The 22,742-nt window shown below is 41.9% G+C and overlaps 2 protein-coding genes across 2 annotated transcripts in view; one reads left to right on the top strand and one right to left on the bottom strand.

The window, feature by feature from the left end:
- Positions 1–22,742, top strand: part of LOC137278103 (organic cation transporter protein-like) — a 512,032-nt gene that overhangs the window by 195,461 nt on the left and 293,829 nt on the right. The gene's annotated exons all lie outside the window — the stretch shown is intronic.
- LOC137276872 (kelch-like protein 9) overlaps positions 1–22,742 on the bottom strand; it is a 101,856-nt gene that overhangs the window by 65,625 nt on the left and 13,489 nt on the right. Inside the window, exon 3 of the mRNA XM_067808520.1 lies at positions 21,919–22,090. Within this exon, the coding sequence (XP_067664621.1) occupies positions 21,919–22,090 (172 nt within the window). The remainder of the gene's footprint in view (positions 1–21,918; positions 22,091–22,742) is intronic.

Raw genomic sequence — 22,742 nt, 5'->3', positions numbered from 1 at the left:
GTAATCGATTCCACCAACACCTTGCATATTAGGAGACTCTATGGTAATCAATTCCACAGACACGCCGTATATTACAGCATTCCATGGTAATCGATACCCCAGACATATGATATATCGGGATGCTCTATGGTAATCGATTCCACCAACACCTTGCATATTAGGACACTCTATGGTAATCAATTCCACAGACACGCCGTATATTACAGCATTCTATGGTAATCGATACCCCAGACACATCATATATCGGGACGCTCTATGGTAATCGATTCCACCAACACCTTGCATATTAGGACACTCTATGGTAATCAATTCCACAGACACGCCGTACATTACAGCATTCCATGGTAATCGATACCCCAGACATATGATATATCGGGACGCTCTATGGTAATCGATTCCACCAACACCTTGCATATTAGGACACTCAATGGTAATCAATTCCACAGACACGCCGTATATTACAGCATTCCATGGTAATCGATACCCCAAACATATGATATATCAGGACACTCTATGGTAATCGATTCCACCAACACCTTGCATATTAGGAGACTCTATGGTAATCAATTCCACAGACACGCCATATATTACAGCATTCCATGGTAATCGATACCCCAGACATATCATATATCGGGACGCTCTATGGTAATCGATTCCACCAACACCTTGCATATTAGGACACTCTATGGTAATCAATTCCACAGAAAAGCCGTATATTACAGCATTCCATGGTAATCGATACCCCAAACATATGATATATCACGACACTCTATGGTAGTCGATTCCACCAACACCTTGCATATTAGGACACTCTATGGTAATCAATTCCACAGACACGCCGTATATTACAGCATTCCATGGTAATCGATACCACAAACATATGATATATCAGGACACTCTATGGTAATCGATTCCACCAACACCTTGCATATTAGGACACTCTATGGTAATCAATTCCACAGACACGCCGAATATTACAGCATTCCATGATAATCGATACCCCAGACATATGATATATCGGGACACTCTATGGTAATCGATTCCACCAACACCTTGCATATTAGGACACTCTATGGTAATCAATTCCACAGACACGCTGTATACTACAGCATTCCATGGTAATCGACACCCCAGACACATGATATATCGGGACTCTCTATGGTAATCGATTCCACCAACACCTTGCATATTAGGACACTCTATGGTAATCGATTCCACAGACACGCCGTATATTACAGCATTCCATGGTAATCGATACCCCAGACATATGATATATCGGGACGCTCTATGGTAATCGATTCCACCAACACCTTGCATATTAGGACACTCTATGGTAATCAATTCCACAGACACGCCGTATATTACAGCATTCCATGGTAATCGATACCCCAAACATATGATATATCGGGACACTCTATGGTAATCGATTCCACCAACACCTTGCATATTAGGAGACTCTATGGTAATCAATTCCACAGACACGCCGTATATTACAGCAGTTCATGGTAATCGATACCCCAGACATATGATATATCGGGACGCTCTATGGTAATCGATTCCACCAACACCTTGCATATTAGGAGACTCTATGGTAATCAATTCCACAGACACGCCGTATATTACAGCATTCCATGGTAATCGATACCCCAAACATATGATATATCGGGACGCTCTATGGTAATCGATTCCACCAACACCTTGCATATTAGGACACTCTATGGTAATCAATTCCACAGACACGTCGTATATTACAGCATTCCATGGTAATCGATACCCCAGACATATGATATATCGGGACGCTCTATGGTAATCGATTCCACCAACACCTTGCATATTAGGACACTCTATGGTAATCAATTCCACAGACACGCCGTATATTACAGCATTCTATGGTAATCGATACCCCAAACATATGATATATCAGGACACTCTATGGTAATCGATTCCACCAACACCTTGCATATTAGGACACTCTATGGTAATCAATTCCACAGACACGCCGTATATTACAGCATTCCATGGTAATCGATACCCCAAACATATGATATATCGGGACGCTCTATTGTAATCGATTCCACCAACACCTTGCATATTAGGACACTCTATGGTAATCAATTCCACAGACACGCCGTATATTACAGCAGTTCATGGTAATCGATACCCCAGACATATGATATATCGGGATGCTCTATGGTAATCGATTCCACCAACACCTTGCATATTAGAACACTCTATGGTAATCAATTCCACAGACACGCCGTATATTACAGCATTCCATGATAATCGATACCCCAGACATATGATATATCGGGACGCTCTATGGTAATCGATTCCACCAACACCTTGCATATTAGGACACTCAAAGGTAATCAATTCCACAGACACGCCGTATATTACAGCATTCCATGGTAATCGATACCCCAGACATATGATATATCGGGACGCTCTATGGTAATCGATTCCACCAACACCTTGCATATTAGGAGACTCTATGGTAATCAATTCCACAGACACGCCGTATATTACAGCATTCCATGGTAATCGATACCCCAAACATATGATATATCGGGACGCTCTATGGTAATCGATTCCACCAACACCTTGCATATTAGGACACTCTATGGTAATCAATTCCACAGACACGTCGTATATTACAGCATTCCATGGTAATCGATACCCCAGACATATGATATATCGGGACGCTTTATGGTAATCGATTCCACCAACACCTTGCATATTAGGACACTCTATGGTAATCAATTCCACAGACACGCCGTATATTACAGCATTCTATGGTAATCGATACCCCAAACATATGATATATCAGGACACTCTATGGTAATCGATTCCACCAACACCTTGCATATTAGGACACTCTATGGTAATCAATTCCACAGACACGCCGTATATTACAGCATTCCATGGTAATCGATACCCCAAACATATGATATATCGGGACGCTCTATTGTAATCGATTCCACCAACACCTTGCATATTAGGACACTCTATGGTAATCAATTCCACAGACACGCCGTATATTACAGCAGTTCATGGTAATCGATACCCCAGACATATGATATATCGGGACGCTCTATGGTAATTGATTCCACCAACACCTTGCATATTAGAACACTCTATGGTAATCAATTCCACAGACACGCCGTATATTACAGCATTCCATGGTAATCGATACCCCAGACATATGATATATCGGGACGCTCTATGGTAATCGATTCCACCAACACCTTGCATATTAGGACACTCAAAGGTAATCAATTCCACAGACACGCCGTATATTACAGCATTCCATGGTAATCGATACCCCAGACATATGATATATCGGGACGCTCTATGGTAATCGATTCCACCAACACCTTGCATATTAGGACACTCTATGGTAATCAATTCCACAGACACGCCGTATACTACAGCATTCCATGGTAATCGATACCCCAGACATATGATATATCGGGACGCTCTATGGTAATCGATTCCACCAACACCTTGCATATTAGGACACTCTATGGTAATGAATTCCACAGACACGCCGTATATTACAGCATTCCATGGTAATCGATACCCCAGACATATGATATATCAGGACACTCTATGGTAATCGATTCCACCAACACCTTGCATATTAGGAGACTCTATGGTAATCAATTCCACAGACACGCCGTATATTACAGCATTCCATGGTAATCGATACCCCAGACATATGATATATCGGGATGCTCTATGGTAATCGATTCCACCAACACCTTGCATATTAGGACACTCTATGGTAATCAATTCCACAGACACGCCGTATGTTACAGCATTCTATGGTAATCGATACCCCAGACATATGATATATCGGGACGCTCTATGGTAATCGATTCCACAGACACGCCGTATATTACAGCATTCCATGGTAATCGATACCCCAAACATATGATATATCGGGACGCTCTATTGTAATCGATTCCACCAACACCTTGCATATTAGGACACTCTATGGTAATCAATTCCACAGACACGCCGTATATTACAGCAGTTCATGGTAATCGATACCCCAGACATATGATATATCGGGATGCTCTATGGTAATCGATTCCACCAACACCTTGCATATTAGAACACTCTATGGTAATCAATTCCACAGACACGCCGTATATTACAGCATTCCATGGTAATCCATACCCCAGACATATGATATATCGGGACGCTCTATGGTAATCGATTCCACCAACACCTTGCATATTAGGACACTCAAAGGTAATCAATTCCACAGACACGCCGTATATTACAGCATTCCATGGTAATCGATACCCCAGACATATGATATATCGGGACGCTCTATGGTAATCGATTCCACCAACACCTTGCATATTAGGAGACTCTATGGTAATCAATTCCACAGACACGCCGTATATTACAGCATTCCATGGTAATCGATACCCCAAACATATGATATATCGGGACGCTCTATGGTAATCGATTCCACCAACACCTTGCATATTAGGACACTCTATGGTAATCAATTCCACAGACACGTCGTATATTACAGCATTCCATGGTAATCGATACCCCAAACATATGATATATCGGGACGCTTTATGGTAATCGATTCCACCAACACCTTGCATATTAGGACACTCTATGGTAATCAATTCCACAGACACGCCGTATATTACAGCATTCTATGGTAATCGATACCCCAAACATATGATATATCAGGACACTCTATGGTAATCGATTCCACCAACACCTTGCATATTAGGACACTCTATGGTAATCAATTCCACAGACACGCCGTATATTACAGCATTCCATGGTAATCGATACCCCAAACATATGATATATCGGGACGCTCTATTGTAATCGATTCCACCAACACCTTGCATATTAGGACACTCTATGGTAATCAATTCCACAGACACGCCGTATATTACAGCAGTTCATGGTAATCGATACCCCAGACATATGATATATCGGGACGCTCTATGGTAATCGATTCCACCAACACCTTGCATATTAGAACACTCTATGGTAATCAATTCCACAGACACGCCGTATATTACAGCATTCCATGGTAATCGATACCCCAGACATATGATATATCGGGACGCTCTATGGTAATCGATTCCACCAACACCTTGCATATTAGGACACTCAAAGGTAATCAATTCCACAGACACGCCGTATATTACAGCATTCCATGGTAATCGATACCCCAGACATATGATATATCGGGACGCTCTATGGTAATCGATTCCACCAACACCTTGCATATTAGGACACTCTATGGTAATCAATTCCACAGACACGCCGTATATTACAGCATTCCATGGTAATCGATACCCCAGACATATGATATATCGGGACGCTCTATGGTAATCGATTCCACCAACACCTTGCATATTAGGACACTCTATGGTAATCAATTCCACAGACACGCCGTATATTACAGCATTCCATGGTAATCGATACCCCAGACATATGATATATCAGGACACTCTATGGTAATCGATTCCACCAACACCTTGCATATTAGGAGACTCTATGGTAATCAATTCCACAGACACGCCGTATATTACAGCATTCCATGGTAATCGATACCCCAGACATATGATATATCGGGATGCTCTATGGTAATCGATTCCACCAACACCTTGCATATTAGGACACTCTATGGTAATCAATTCCACAGACACGCCGTATATTACAGCATTCTATGGTAATCGATACCCCAGACATATCATATATCGGGACGCTCTATGGTAATCGATTCCACAGACACGCCGTATATTACAGCATTCCATGGTAATCGATACCCCAGACATATGATATATCGGGACACTCTATGGTAACCGATTCCACCAACACCTCACATATCAATCGATTCCACCAACATCTTGTATATGTGGACGTTCTATAGAAATCGATTCCACCAACATCTGGTATATCAAGACACGTCACGAAAATCGATTCCGCTGATAGAACACATGGTTTAGTTAAGGACATTGTATAGCTAACCAGCCGTGGAAACGTCATATTTTCCGAATCAATGATAGGACTTCTTTCATTTTTAAATTAGAGATTTATATGAAGATACATCAGACCATTGCACAGGACACATTAACAAATTTGGATACATACATGAATGTCATGTCGGTCAGAGCATATGAGATTAACTAGGTCATTGAGAAACTACATTCAGAGGGTTCCGGGCCTGTTTTTGAACACAATCGCTGGAATTGCTGATAATTGATCGGTAATAGCATGCCACCAAGGACATGGCATTCACAACCGTATTAATTATTTGGCACTGCTGTTCTAAAGACTGCTAAAGCAGCTGCTAAGGGAGTAGAGACTTGTCAGTACCCTTTGGGGATTTTTGACAAGTGAATTGTGGTGTTTCTTTGGTTTTAATAATAAATAGAAAGAAGACACAAGCGTGGCATTTGTTCGACAACCTCTTTCCGCTGTGATACAGTGGACTCTCGAGCAGGAACTTTGCACCAAAGTCAACTCTATAGATTTCAGGTGAAATTTATCTGCATAGATTTAGTGAGGCTGAATACCTTGGAAGATTGAAGAATGTTCAATTTGTAGTATATGTTTCAGCTTGTTATTATCACCATGTGTATTCCAGTTACGTTTGGTTCGAAAAATGTCATGACCTCGTGATAGCCATCGGCATATGATGAAATAAATGATACAAGTTTCAGATCTAACGCAAATACTCAGAGTAGCATCACTGATTTCTTTCATCTCCGTGTGCTTTAAAATGTGATTAGGACCGATCTTGCAAAGAACATCATAGTTCAGTACTGTTCTGTTAGTTCTGTACATTATCTCATATGAACATGAGGCAGTAACTCAGCTGGGTAATGGTGCAGCGCAACACCCACGTGACAGTCTTCCCACAGAGGTGATTTGTATTTACTTTGACGTGGGTGGAAACAACATCTTATTACCATGAGAATGCCATTATAAAGTCATAGTGAAAGATACAACAATGAAGAACTCCAGTAGAAGACACTTCCCAGTGTACTATTCTGTGTTCTGTCTTGTGTGTACATTCCTTTGCTTCTCTGTTTACTATATCATACGACAGTAACATCAAGTTGATTGATGCCATTTTAAGGGATGATCACACATATCTGAAAATATTAGAATAAGTTTTCTCATCACACGAGTTGTAAAGTTACGTCAACCATTAAACGAGTTTGACATTTTTGAAAGAGTGAATTGAGATACTTAGAATATCTTCCTCGTGAATTGGGTCCGCAATCTGTTCAAATCTAATGGCTTCATGTACAAGCAAACATATTAGACTGGGTCAATTACTGTTCTGTGGATCTATCAAATCCAAATCTCATATTGTCGTATAATGTTTTTCTTCGTGAGTTAAGTTTCATAAAGCAGTCTGTACATTCTTTACGGGCAAAGATAGAGTCAATCGTGTTTTTCAGTACGCAAGGAAAAGCAATAACCGACTCATCCTTACCGAACAATTTGTTATTTTTGCTGTGTTTCCCAAACCTGACATTGTGTCATAGGAATCTTTGGTTGCAAAGATGTTTGGGTTCGACATTCATGACAGGTCTAAAATAATCTGGAGCTTTTCATCTTACAAAGAGAAACCATGCAAAACTGCTCAAGGCACTGCTGGTGCAATACATGCTTTGTTATCAATCACTTTACAAGTTCAATTATATTTACTTATAAGAATAGCATTGCATGTCTTTGAGCCAGCTGTTTTTTGCAGTCGAAAAGCGCCTAAATACATTTCTAGAGAAAATACTTAGTTGTAAATACATGGAAACACGTGTTCATTGTTGAATAGTTTCATTCAAAAAATGTCATAACTTAAGTTGACTGATGAAGATAAAGATGGAGTCTACAGTCTGATACATGATGGCCATGCTGGAGTTGAGTGAGTGACCACAGGTCAGAGACAAATCCCTCTTTCAGTCATTGGGTACTGTGCTGGCAGGATTATTATACATCATGTCATGTTCATAGAAACATGTTTACAACACACGTTTACAAGAGTTACAGGAAGGCATCTGATAAAATGTCGCTTTGGAACTGCAGTCAGCCAGTCTCACTGACACAATGGAGTAAGAGCATGGTGATCTTCAAATTAACCTCAGACAATAAGTTTGGTACTTTCTTGTCAAATGAATTGTTTGTGTTATGGTTGATATTGGTTTATTTATGGGTGAAAATGTCAATTTTGTCACATAAGAAAATTTAGCATGGGTTCTTCACAATGTCCTTTGATAACTGGGGTTTGCCTTATACATTAATCACTTATTTTAAAACGCAGTTAAAAACAAACCGTTTTCAACCTGAAAACTGATTTGATTTAAACGAAAAGTATGCACTAATTAGTGAAATATTATATGGTATTCGCTAACGATAAATAAAACATATGCGCTAGACAAGACGTTTGTATTCTTAAAAAGTACTAAACCAAATGGATTTCGAAACCACATTTCTAATTTCTGCATTACATGTATATGTTTCTATCCAGAACGTGAAAATCACATGCATTCAAATGTAGACTGGCCATTAATATATTTGGTTGTTTTGTTTGATCTTTGTTTCCATAATATGCAGGACCTTTTTAACAATTCCACAAGTAATATTTCCAGCTATAAGGCGGCGGTCTGTAAATAATCGAGTCTGGACCAAACAATCCAGTGATCAACAACATGAGCATCGATCTGCGCAATTGGTAACCGATGACATGTGCCAACCAAGTCAGCGAGTCTGACCACCCGATCCCGTTAGTCGCGTCTTACGACAAGCATAGTCACCTTTCACGGCAAGCATGGGTTGCTGAGGGCCTGTTGTACCCGGGACCTTCGTGGGCCGGCTCATATGTAAAAGCTGACAAGGTTACTGCAGAAATGGTTTACGAGTACCACACTTGAACTTGTGGAGGAATGGTATTAATTTGTGATTATCCTGATCAAGCCAAAGGTCATACAAATTCTTAGTTTAAGGTTCTGCATTCTCGATAAACTGTCCAAACTCTCACGCCCGAAACATTAGTGACCATGAAATTACTCCGAGTACGTCGAGATTCCTGATTCTCAGAATAGGTAATTTCCACAGTTATAGTAAGTTTTCTAATCCTGCTTCAGTGTTACTGCGGACAACAGCAATAATAACGTTCTCTGTCCTAACGTCAAATCATCTGTGAACAGCTTGGATGTGGATCACCAATGCGAACGAAAAAGGGCTATTACCATGCTCATAAATGATCGAACTCAGCAAGAATAAGCCAGTGTGTTCAACATGTCCCAGTGGGATTGTAGTCTACCCCTGCACTCTGCAATACTGGAGGTACATGACGGCCGTCTGGACAAGACATTGCTTTGACTGTCATCATGAACGTCGATGCAGGCATTTAGGGACACGATGGCATGCATCATCCAATCAACCTGATTCCTGCAGTCGGTCCATACCATAGGCATGGGCTGCTGAAGACCAATTCTAACTTCACAGGTCGTGAACATTCTCAGAATGTTAATGATTGGCACCGCACAGGACACACAAGTCACGGATCCAGTTAGCAGAACGCACGTTTTGAGAAAGAGCGCCCATGAAGCCAGTCAAATTTCTGTTCACTTTCACCAAGCCAAGGGAGTTCAAGTTACTTATTATCAATGTGCACGCTCATTGTCCACGTGCTGTAGCACGTGAACAGGTTGACACAAACGCCAGACGCCAGTGGTGTTTAGAGCGCAAAAACTGGGGGAATTGCCGATGGTCGCGTGTAATGTCGTCGGAGGCGTCCCGATTCACTCCGGGATTTCTTGACGTGGACATGTCTGTAGGCGTCTCAGAGAATTCTATTCATGGATGTGTGTTTGATATCCTGGGATCACCAGGACTGCCAGGAAGAAACTGCATACTTCCCGCGGAAGGGTCATTCTACATCACCACCGAGGCATGAACTGGAGACAAACGCCGAGACCAAACTCTACTTGGCCAGAGGCTGGCAAAGAAGTGGCCAACATTCCTTCAAATCGTCTTTTGGAGATCGATGAGGCCATGCTTACGTCGCATGAACGACTGTTTGAGCAATGGTAGGGTTATGACCCATTATTGATCCTGTCAACTCAAACGTTCATGGTTTTACTTCACACTCCTGTTGTCTTTCTTGGTTATTTTCATCTTTGCAAGATAACACCAACGTCTTACACCTTATTCCTTTGTTCTTAACCATCCATCCCATCAATCGACACTACTCAAAATTTCTGTCATAATCTGTTATTTTTGAACACCTACTACATTTGCGGGGAGTGTAGGTTAAATTGCGATAGATATAATCTCACCCCCACCTCTCTCTCTCTCTCTCTTTCTCTCTCTCTCTCTCTCTCTCTCTCACACACACACACACACACACACACACACACAAACACACACACAGACACAGACACACACAAACACAAACTGGCTTCGGCTTAGACATCCTTCTTGGTGATGTGGCATTGTTCTTGAGCCATGACACGGTCCTCTCCTCCTAGTGTGTGTCTTAATGCCTTTCAACATACTATTTCTATATCGCTTAGGTTGTCTCGTGGCCGTAGCCAATATTCTACATACGTCATATACCGTGGCTCGAGCCACAGTGACATGAATCGTATTTCTAATTTAGTGCAGTTACGATGTGAGAGATTCGTGAAGATCGGGGTTAGAACTGATCTTCAGTAAAAGGTGTGGTCAAATACAGACTTATATGTCATCGTATCACAAATGAGTAGATCGATGCTCATGTTGATCACTGGATTGTCTGGTGCAGACTCGATTACATGCAGATCGCCGCCACTTATAGCTGGAATATTGCTGAGTGCAGTGCACAACTGAGCTCCTTAGCTACAATGTGAGATCTTGTTTCTTATGTCAATTTACAAAGTGTCATCTGGTTGAATGTGTCTCGTTTCAATTTTTAATAATCTATGTACTTTTGTGCTATCTGGTCGGTGTTCACTAACACTGTGTAAGCTTGCCGACTGCTGCGAAAATGTGTGGATTGCGTGCACGAGTACTTCGAAATGCTTACTCTATCAACCACTAGCAATTTTGGCCATTCAGCTATCATGTTTAGTGTGGTGTAGAGCTGTTCACAGTCACCCCAATAATCAAGCATTCACCCTCACAGACTTGTGTAGTTAGGTCCACCGAGTACTTGCCTAGTGGTGGCAAAGAGCCTTATCTTCTCAACGCATAAAAGCAGTCATCGCCTTAATAAAATCATAAGCGTAGCAAACGTTGTATTGGATGCTCGCACCACCATCCCAAGAGAGATCCCAGTCTCGCTTCCCTAGAAGTATTTCACCGGCCGCCCCTTGAGCTGAAGGTCGAAATAACGACGAACAGTATTCATGCAAATAATAGACTGGACAAATACTGAAATCAAACAAATTGACCGAAAAAAGAATCACGCGAGGTGTCATTCTTCTATTCATATCTAATGTAGAAAATATCAACGGGATAGTTTTTACACGACAACTTGGTGCTTCTCGAGCAATGGGGAGTGTACACGAGTTGAAAATCGAAGTAGACCATGTTAGCTTGCGTGGGAGGTAGTCAAACAAAATACATTGAGTTTGTAAACCGAGGCTGCAGGTACTTGAAAAAGCTCCTAGTCAATGGTGCGTTCGAGCTGTACGTTCTAGTGTTACAAACTGCTGTTCTGGAAGACATGCTGCTATAAGAAATAGCTGCACACCCACATTAATGACATGATTTGACGCAACGATGACAGAACACACTTTATAAACGTAACACATTGCTATAAACATTTAACTGCGTCATAAAATAGGCTTGTCCTCTGGGGACTGAAGAAGGGAAACGTCAACTTTTATACACAGTCTTGTCTCTTCTTGTCTCAATACGCAAGGACAACAGAAGCCATTTACCACTGTCAATGCGCTTGCATTCGTGGTTTAGTAACTAAGGAAAGCAATCGATAATTTAAGAGGTAAAACATACGCAATTACAAGACACCGATAACATATACTTAGTATGAGATCTACTGGGACGTGCATTTGAGATATATTTTTGCCATGATTGCTACTGTTCGATGTTTAATGAAATACCAGCAATACGTTTACTTGAAACACGACCCAACTGGGGATGCAGTTTCCAGTAGGGAAGACGCGGAACCAGTTTGATTCAGTAACGCGTTCAGCTTCGACGGTCTTGAACGCTCGTATATTATTAAGACAATGCGACAGGTTTACCTCTGAGAACATTATCAAGTAGTCTTCCATTTCTGTCTCGACAAAATCATTCACTTCAACACATCGCCTCGGTGGTTGAATAGTGAATGGATAGCGACACCATACACGGTAATTCGTTACGTTGTACCTCACCAGAACGTCTGTACCAGCAATGTGAAAATGTATCACGAAATCAGTGCAGTTATCACCTGCTCTTTGTAATGCCTCGGGTTCCTGATGTACATACATGACGTGAAAGAACGTCAGTGAACAGTTCGTCCAAACGCTACCTCGGGTGAAAATCCTGACAAATGAAGGATAACAGTCGCAACGTTTTCAATATGTCACGTTTAATCTGATGTTGTATCTGTCCAGCGCGGCTTCTCGGAACATCAATTTAATATCCCGCTCAAGTCTGCCGCCGCAGCAGCTGGAACATTTTCGTCAGGAGATGCAAATCTTTATAGAAACTTAGCATGCCTTGCAGAAGGCCCCTGACAGAAGGATCATGTGTAAATGCCCCAGGTTGGAGAACCGATATCCCACCCATTGGTGGCAGTGAGAAGTAGTTAGGTCCGCTGTTAGTTGCTCCACACACCAATAAGGTGTACAGTTGCAAGCACATCCCTAATACATATGAGAGTAGGTGGGCATCTCACCTTTGTCCATTATCAGTATTGAGATTGTGTTTCTAGCGTTGGGGATAGAACAGCGATATAAGCAAAATGTCAAATGTCAATGAAGTAGTTGCTATAAAATGTCCCTATTGACAAGTACGGACATCAGCCGAGCTGTCTACTCAATGAGATGAGTTGACAGAAAGAACGTTAATGTCCTCCTTTCGCTAGAATGTCACTGTCGCCTGCAACGTTCCCAGCGATTCGGAGAAAAGTTGGAATCGTCTCATTTTTGCATATAGACAATTCAAACTGAAAATGATATATTCAGGTATCAAATATAGGCTGGATCATGTAAATCATTTTGGTTTTTCCATCTTCGCGACGTCTTACTAAGATGTTGGAAGCACAGTTGGTAACACAGGTTGTTCATTTTCCAGAGAACAATGAGATGCAAACAATAAATAATGTTGCAAGTGCAAGTACTAACGGTTTCTTGCAAGTGTGATAAGCAACGTAACATTGCAAGGCGCATAAACAGTGTGTTTCTGCTAATGCAATATATAGACGCATGCGAGTGTAGTAAGCAACATGTTATTGCATGCACAGTTCTGCAAATACAATGTGTAACGTGTGTGCTGCAAGTCCAATGTGTATCGCGTGTGTTGCAAATACAATGTGTAACGTGTGTGCTGCAAGTCCAATGTGTATCGCGTGTGTTGCAAGTACAATGTGTGATTCGTGTTCTTCAAGTGAAATGAGTAACGTATGTGCTGCAAGTACAATGTGTAAAATGCGTGCTGCAAGTACAATGTGTGTCGCGTGTGCTGCAAGTGCAATGCGTGATTCGTGTTCTGCAAGTGCAATGAATAACGTGTGTACTGAAAGTAAAATTTGTGTTGCAAGTACAATGTGTATCGCGTGTGCTCCAAGTACAGTGTGTATTATCAGTGCTGCAAGTACAATGTGTGATTCGTGTTCTGCCAGTACAATGTGTAACCTGTGTTCATGCAAGTAAAATGTGTAACATGTGTGCTGCATGTAAAATGTGTATCGCGTGAGCTGCAAGTACAAAGTGTGATTTGTGTTCTGCAAGTGCAATGAATAGCGCGTGTGCAGCAAGTAAAATGTGTATCGCATGAGCTGCAAAATACAAAACGTATCGCGTGTGCTGCAAGTACAAAGTGTGATTCGTGTTCTGCAAGTGCAGTGAGTAACGCGTGTGCAAGTACAGTGTGTAACGTGTTTGCCGCAAGTACAATGTGTAAGTTGCAAACAAACATTTTTGTTGCAAATAAACTGAGTAACCCTTTTTGTTGTGTAATGTTGTGTTGCAAGTGTCATATGTATCATTTATGTTGAAAGTACAGTGAAGTATGCAGTGTTTGCTGCATCTGGTGTATGTAATGTCTGTGTACTAGCTCATGCCGAGCAACACGCAGACAAACAAAACGCATCAAATGCCACGATGACAGGCTTTCGTTCGCACATCACCATGGCAAAACGGATAGATACCTCCACATCGATCACAACCTGCAACCACATCACTGCAACAGTATGTCTAATGTATAGGTTCATTTTCTAACGGTGACAAGACACGCGCTTCAAATACATTAGTTTCAATTAACACTGGACAAAATAAATACTTCTGCCATCAAATAGAGACAAATATAATGACACGAATACACATTTCATGTCAGCGTGTCATTTTTTATGGAATTGAATGCAATATGACCAATGGATTTGAAACGTTCATGCTGTACCTTTGCTGCGATAAGCGGCAGTTTGACCTATGAATATCCCTAGTCGCCTCTATTGGTCTAACGCATGCACATATTTGACTAATTAAGTATACAGACAGGTTAATGTAGATTCCATTGTGGATATTCCGGTCCAGTGTACTTGCCGATAGATTACCGTCAATCTCATCAGTGTCCCGCGGGAAAATCCTACAAACACGTGCCATGAACCTTTGTGTAGCCCCGTAATACTGCACTCAGCTCTTTGTGATTTTGTGAAAATATACTGGTAGATTTCTGATTAACAAGAGATAGATGTGTAACCTTATATTCTGTTTCTTCATTCATTTCGTAGTGACCACTATAAAGTTTGAATCAGTTCACATGCTCAGTAAATATCGAATTATGAGTATTAACTCAATGCTTAGTTTTCTTTGACAAAGAAACATGTTACTGAAAGGGAAAATGACATCAACGCCCTTCCCGCTCCCGAAGAAAACGAGACGATCTAGTGCACAAAGTATATAATTTATATTATATGTTGTTTTTTTTCTGTTGGTGATGTCGCCAATATGTAGGTGCAGTTCGGCTTTACGGTTCATATCGGCGGTCTGTTTGTTCTCATATTCATAGGTCAAAGCAGTAAGTGCCTTTGTGCTGTGAAAGTAACGACAAGCCACTGCCAGAGTGGTCGTTTTAGGGTCTATCAGCAAGCATGACGCAGTGTATGTTAATAAGGGAACATTAACGTCACCCATATCGGCGGTCTGTTTGTTCTCATATTCATAGGTCAAAGCAGTAAGTGCCTTTGTGCTGTGAAAGTAACGACAAGCCACTGTCAGAGTGGTCGTTTTAGGGTCTCATGGTCTCATGGCCTCATGGTCGATAGCCCATGCAATAGTCCGGGTATGTGGCTAACGTCTGTAAATAATCTGGACCAGACAGTCCTGTGATCAACAGCATGAATATCGATCCAGGTAAGTGGGATACGATAACAAGTGTCATCAAAGTCAGCGAGCCTTATGACCCTGTCCCGTCATTCATACGCAAGGACTGGTTGCTGAAACCGGGATCTTTACGGGTGTTGACAACAGAACAGTTTTTATAAAAGATTGACCCATGGGTGAATTATAGATGAATCCCATCCACATCTTCAGCGAACGTCGGTCACGCGTGAAGACAAGACAGAGAAATGAGATGTCAAAAGATACACTTGACAAGATACAGGTCTACTTTATGCAGGAAACATATTGTTCACGATATTTGATTAGCATCAACAATAGCGATGAGTATATAAACATTTGACCAAACTAAACCAAACGATTTCAAAGCGTTACACGGCTGAAAACAGTTGCCAAACACTGCAGACTGAGAATCCCAAACACAACTATGGTATCGTATCAATACACCGATGTCTACTTCAGCATTTTGTTTGTTTCAAGTTCAGACAACATTAAACATGGTGTTTACTTTCATCCGTCTGGCACTTCATATTACGAGAATGGATTGACGTCAGTCCTATCAGCAAGCATGACGCAGTGTATGTTAACAAGGGAACATTAACGTCACCCATATCGGCGGTCAGGACTGTTGCGAATGACAACAGTTAGTGATTCATGTCATTCCTGTCGGTAACGTTGAGTCAGCCTGTGTCATTGACAGTGGACGAAGGTCACTCGTGAAGCTTGGTACTGTTCTAGATATAGTTGGACAATTGCATATAAGAAAGCCGAGCATCGCCCCGCCGACAAAATATCTTCCACCAATTGCATAACACAATAAAAGGTCACAAACAGCAACATTGTCTCTCCCACGCATATGGGGAAAGTTTAAGGAAGCAACAAAAACCTTGCATTTATGTAACTATATGTGGGGAAATAGTCGATAGTCTAAATAATCACGGACACACTTCCCAAACACCAGACAACAAAGAAAGGGCAGGATAATAGGAGGGTAAATAATACCGCTGCCGCACTTGATTGTTCGCTTTTCGTTAAACAAACGGTCACGAGGAACCAGCACAAGAGCACACAATCATGCACAGGACGACTATATTAACGTCACGTCACTGACATGAAATAAACAGCGGCCGGACCGCGTGTGTCCGTTGAACTACGGACCAACTACGTCACGAGTACGTATAGTCGAGCTTATCGGCAACTGACGAGTGTGCCTGGTGCGTCTCCAACATGATTCGACGTCATAACCGGCAGTTCATATGCGTCGCCTGTGGCATTAGTAGAGACCGAAGAAAGTAGCCTTCGTTATTTTACCGGGTACTTCCATCCGTACACTACAACGTCATTCGTGAGGGATGGAGGGAGTTTAGTTTTAAGCTGCTTGTAGCTATATTCCAGCAAACAACACGGCGGGCGACACCAGAAATGAGTTAGAGACATTGTACCCATGTGGGGAAACGAACTTGGGTCTTCGGTGTAACGAGTGAAGGCTTTAACCACCAGACTACCCCCACCGTTCCACAACGTACGTCGTCCCAGGCTTGCCTCAAAGGGCGACTAAGCTTGCTGAAAGAGACGACTCACGGGATCGGGTGGCCAGGCTGCGAGGTTGCGCAGATTGATGGTCACTCTCTAACAACGTCATTAGAGACTTATGGGCGTAGACTAAGACATTGTGTAACGTTTAACATAAGGTGGATTTACGTTGTCTATGATATTTTCACGCACAAATGTTGTTTATGTGACTCTGTACCATCGAAGGTTGATACATGTAGACTACAGCGTGTTTAAATACGTGTGTGCATCTCTATAACGTGCGCCTCGCCCACAAAACTGTGATTCTTTGAGAATAAGAAATTGCTTGAATAAACAACCTGTTGAAAGGGTGTTTGCCTCATTATCATTAGAGGCATTATTAGATAACTAACTTATGGGACTCAAGTCGAGACCGACCTTAAAGTGAGTGGCCTTTAGCAATATTGTAGGAATATGACGGCGAGGGACACTAGATTGACTTCAGACGATGTACCCAAGTGACTACTTCAGTACGGTCCCTCGGCGTGGCGAGCAAACGTTTCGACCACTGGGCTACTCCACTAACCCTATCTCAGAGCTATTCTCGTTGAAATATGAAACAATGACGACGCGACATCCAACTTCAATTCACCATCATCTCAGAGTAATTGCAACGCCGAGACCTTAGGACTTCTCTGTATAGGTGACGTGAGGACTACGTTTCGTGAACCTTGACCAATGAATACGAAACATTACGGCATAAGTTTCAAAATGTCTCATTCTAGGATCCACTTTAAAATGTTTTGGCAAAGTTCTCAATTCCAGGTTCGAAAACTCAACAACAGAGAATCCTTGAATGTGTGATAGATGGCCGAGATTTAAATGGCAGTACTTCCCACGGGCTATGGAAAGTCTCTTTTGTTTCAAATGTTTATCTCATTGAAGCGAGATGTAGAGGAGGACTTTCACGTGATCAGTCGTAGTGTCGTTCGGAAAGCCCGGTGTTAACCTTTTCGAGGTTGCATGATTAGAAAACTCATTCAGGCTTTCACTTCGCGATCTCGTAAGTGACGCTCTGATTGTTTTGATGGAAGGTCGTCCTGACGTGGCCAGTAACGGAATGTCCACAGATCGCTGAGTGTAGTAGCAAGTGCTGAGGCCTGATTTTAATGGCAGTAAATGCAGACGCCTGACGGTGCGCCTTCAAACATAAATACACCATTACGATATTTAGACTACCGATATGATGACGGTGTGGGAGCCCTGACCCCATCAGTGCTTATCCAACACGCTCTACGACGTGTCCTGGGCATGTTGTATCACCTTCCACCAGGATATATGACAACCCGTCCACTGTGGATTGCAGAGTCGCATAATTCCGATAACTTGCCAACAATGGCGGATATGAAAGATGACGACGGGAGTCACTCTAGTGCGCTGTTTTACGTTTAATGTTATTGCAAAAACACCGATCAATCACCTCGATGAGTGGATTGTCGGTGAAATGAAAACCCTATCGAATTTCAAATTCATAATTATGATCCCTGTGAACATCGGAGAAGGTCAGGCAATCCCCGGGTAGAGTGTTCTTGTCACATGGGACGTAGTAATCAATTAGCATATTCTCGCGTAATAGTAATGACACTCGCGAGACTTGAACCGGCGTCCAAGTGGAACGTATGTCAGGTTCCACACTGGTGCGTCTGGTAATGTCACATAAGCTCACAACTAGTTCATATATTTTTTTCCGAAACACTCGTCACGCAAAAACTAAGTCTGTTTGGCTGTAGTTTGATATATGATGCGTGGATCTGTCTATCTCTAAACGCGAGTCACCATCCCAGTTGCCAGAAATCAATAAACAAAATGTGATGATCGCGACGTCGAAGACATACAATACGTGTCCTTAAAGTGCCATTGTCAGTATTGAAACAGGACCACATGCTAGTCAACAATGATGAATTACCCCATTTATGTATGCCTGCGTTCTGGCGGTGTCAGGTACATGATCTCAATAGTTTAAACAATAAAGGGAGATGCAGTTAGCATGCCCACACGTTGATAGGGGAGCGGCTGTAAGTGCAAAGTCTGATGTGGCCTACAGACCCCGAACACCTTATGCCATATGGCTAGACCATTGATCACTTAAGGCCCCATACTGCCCCACTGATACAGTCAAGGCTGAAAACGTAAAATATAAAATTCTCGTTAAGGTCAATGCCCTAAAGGTAAAAGATGGCTAGACCATTTATGCGGGCAAGGTCCAAAAATACACAGGCGTTAAGACGGAATGATGGACACATTTCCTAGACAATCCAATCAAAGTAAAGGCAGGATAAACAGCTATTCCATGGGATTGACAAATGGTAGATCTTACTAGCAATGGAACGCAAGAGGGGCACAAGAACTAACCCATGTGGGCACCATATTCTCAAAGGATGGAACATTTCCTGGACCATCCAGTCGAAATAGCCACGGGAAATCCGATCGGGGCGTGATGAGCACAGGACTGACACGCGGTAAATCTTAATAGCAATCTAACACTTGATGGACATAAGAGCCAGACCATGTAGACGCTGTATAGCCTGTAATGTCCAGGAATGGTCACATGTGCTGGACCATCTAGACACTGTATGCTCAAAGGATGGTCGCATTTAGTAGACCATCTAGACGTTGTATGCACAAATGATTCTCACATGTTGTGGTCCATCTAAACACTAGATATCCAAAGGATGGTCACATTTACTGGACGATCTAGACAATAAAAACTCCATCGATGTTCACATTTAGTGGACCATCTATACGCTGAATGATTAAAGGATTGTCACATTTGCAGTATTATGTAGAGGATGCTCACATTCATTTGTCCATCTAGACACTGTATACTCCAAAGATGGTCACATTTGCTGGACCATCAAGACGATGTATACTCAAAGGATGGTCACCCCTGGAGTCATCTACCCTCTATCCATCGAGTCAATATAAATACAGGCTGAGGGCTTGTGCTAGACAAAATGGGGACTATTGGAATGACACACATTCTAGACCATCTGTGCATCATCTGTGCAACACAGGACGGACGCTCTTGCTTGAGCATCTTTTCACGATGATGAACTCGACCATTGATTCACTATAGAAATACATGTTAGATAACCGCTGCACTGTAAACACATTAAGCTGTAATGTTTGAGGCCATCTTAGCACTACAAACACAATATTGACAGATGTGATACACCGTACTTAGAATATATACACATGATTAAACACGTGTTAGCCCATCCAGACGTTTGAAATAAACGATGGACACACATTCCAGGAAATACAGGCATGGGGATGGATACGTGTGATGAACTTTGACAGGACTGACAGTCAATGTAGGTCTACCATCCAGGCAGAATTGACACAGGATGAACATGATGGGTGCATGTACAGGTTTTATTAACAATACAACACAGAATGGGTGCACACGTGGGAGACCATCTAAGCACTGACACAACGAATGGACCAATATTCTGGATAATCCAAGAAATATCGACAAATGGATGGACGCGTGCATCAAATGGACGTGTGCATCATCATATAGGCGTCCATCTTGGACACGTGTGCATGACTAATAAGGCACCAAGGACACATGATGGGCACGTTCTTGGATATTACGGCAATAAGGACACAGGATAGACACTTGTGGTAGACTATCAAGGCACGAAGGTCACAGGATGGACACTTGTGGTAGACTATCAAGGCACGAAGGTCACAGGATGGACACTTGTGGTAGACCATCAAGGCACAAAGGTCACAGGATGGACATGTGCGGTAGACTATCAACGCACTAAGGATACAGGATGGACACGTGTGCTAGGCTACCAGGGCACTATGGACACTAGACCACTGACTATCACTAGACACTAGGCTATCACACAGTTGACACACAGGAAACAGAGGTGATGCACATCCTCGACTATCAGTGATACGTTGAGAACCATGGCACAGAATGAACACATACTCTAGATGGAACAAACAACAAGGATACAGTTTGAACATACGTGTTGGGCTGTGGACCCAACATGGACACATGGCAGACACATGTGTTATGTCTCTAAAGCAATACAAACACACGCATGAGACACGTCACCAAAGGCAAGCAAGTCTATGTAAAACCTCCCACCTTCTACAAATGGCATCGAGTTCAAAACAGTACACCTTCGATTCCCCACCTCCACACCTTCATAAACCTAGAACAGTACCAGCACACTGATGACAGCCTACATCCCATGTATCTCCAAGCACTTAATACTCTCCTTACCAAGTGTCATATCAGGTAGCAGTAATAAACCAGTCGCCATTAAAAACTTTAGCCTAAAAACAGATCATAATGGGATTTAGCATCACGATTTAAAGCTGAAATAGCTATAGTTAGAGCACAGAAAACGATTAGCCCCCGTAATCAATCAGTACTGTACACAAGTATTATATCTTGGAGAGACATTGGAGACGATAATAATGTGCGTCGGAAACTCTTCATGATGTGTTGCATTGTTTCTATGTCTGTTTTATGCCTGTGCTACTGATATTCAACTGTCTTGAGAATTATTTAGAAATAATTGCTCATTAGGAAGCAATCACACATTGATTACTCGGAGTCTATTAACTGATGAATCGGAATCGGAATATAAATATTAAGCTTTCACGACAGGGCGGGTTGGTGGTGGATTCGCTTCCGTTTGTAGGTTTACAAATAACTATTTAAAACGAAATATAACTTGGAACATTCCGGCTAAATATGAACGATTCTCTTTAAACTGAGATGAAAACTGTTTGACTGTTTAAATGCTTTCACTTCAGTGTCGGATATACACACCTGCGTGATGATGGCGCGGTTCTGGTAGCCTAGCAACGAATTCCCAAGACCCTGTAACGTCATCCAGCACAGAGATTTCATCACATACTGGCTCTGACTTGAGTCTTGGAGCGCCACCTACGACCACAAGGCAATCTCTATGAGCTGGAGCCCTGGGAACAGTGCGCGAAGTCTGCAATGAGAGAAGAAAAACCTGTACAATAAATATCAGCTTGAACACTTGTCAAAGAGAAACAAAAATGAGATTTTTTAATGTCGGAAATAAATAACTGTTTGAGACAGAATACTGCCCTTTAGTAAAAACTTCGGGATTTGTGAGACATACTATGAGAATATGCACCCAGCTGTAAACATGCACGCACTTACACTGCTAATGTAATTAAAGCTCGCGAACACACTGAACAGTAAATGTCACTAGATATGTAGCCCAGTAGAGAGTAGGTGTACAGTTCTTTCATTGAAATCACTTGCTATGTAGACCTTCATCGACAAGTCAGCCAGGTTCAGCTGGTATGCAGTCATTGCTGGGATTGAGCGGCCGCTTCAGACAATACACTGAAATTCCAGTGGTATTATGGGCAATATTTAATATTATTTTGTTGTAAGAATAGTATATTGTACAGGTATATAAAATGGTGTAAAGTTTCATTAAGCATTGGTATTAAATCTAACAATGTTTTATAACAGTAAAGAGGAATTGGTGTTGTCTGGAAGGTCACGATCATTCATCAACATCTGAAGTCAGTCGTGATATCACAATCTTGTGCACCCTACTTCCGACACGTATGAATGTTATGTACTCGGCCGAAAGCCGAACTAATATT

The sequence above is a fragment of the Haliotis asinina genome, chromosome 3 (genome assembly GCF_037392515.1).
Source record: "Haliotis asinina isolate JCU_RB_2024 chromosome 3, JCU_Hal_asi_v2, whole genome shotgun sequence".
NCBI classification, from domain to species: Eukaryota; Metazoa; Mollusca; class Gastropoda; order Lepetellida; family Haliotidae; genus Haliotis; species Haliotis asinina.
This window is presented reverse-complemented; position numbering and strand designations above follow the sequence as displayed.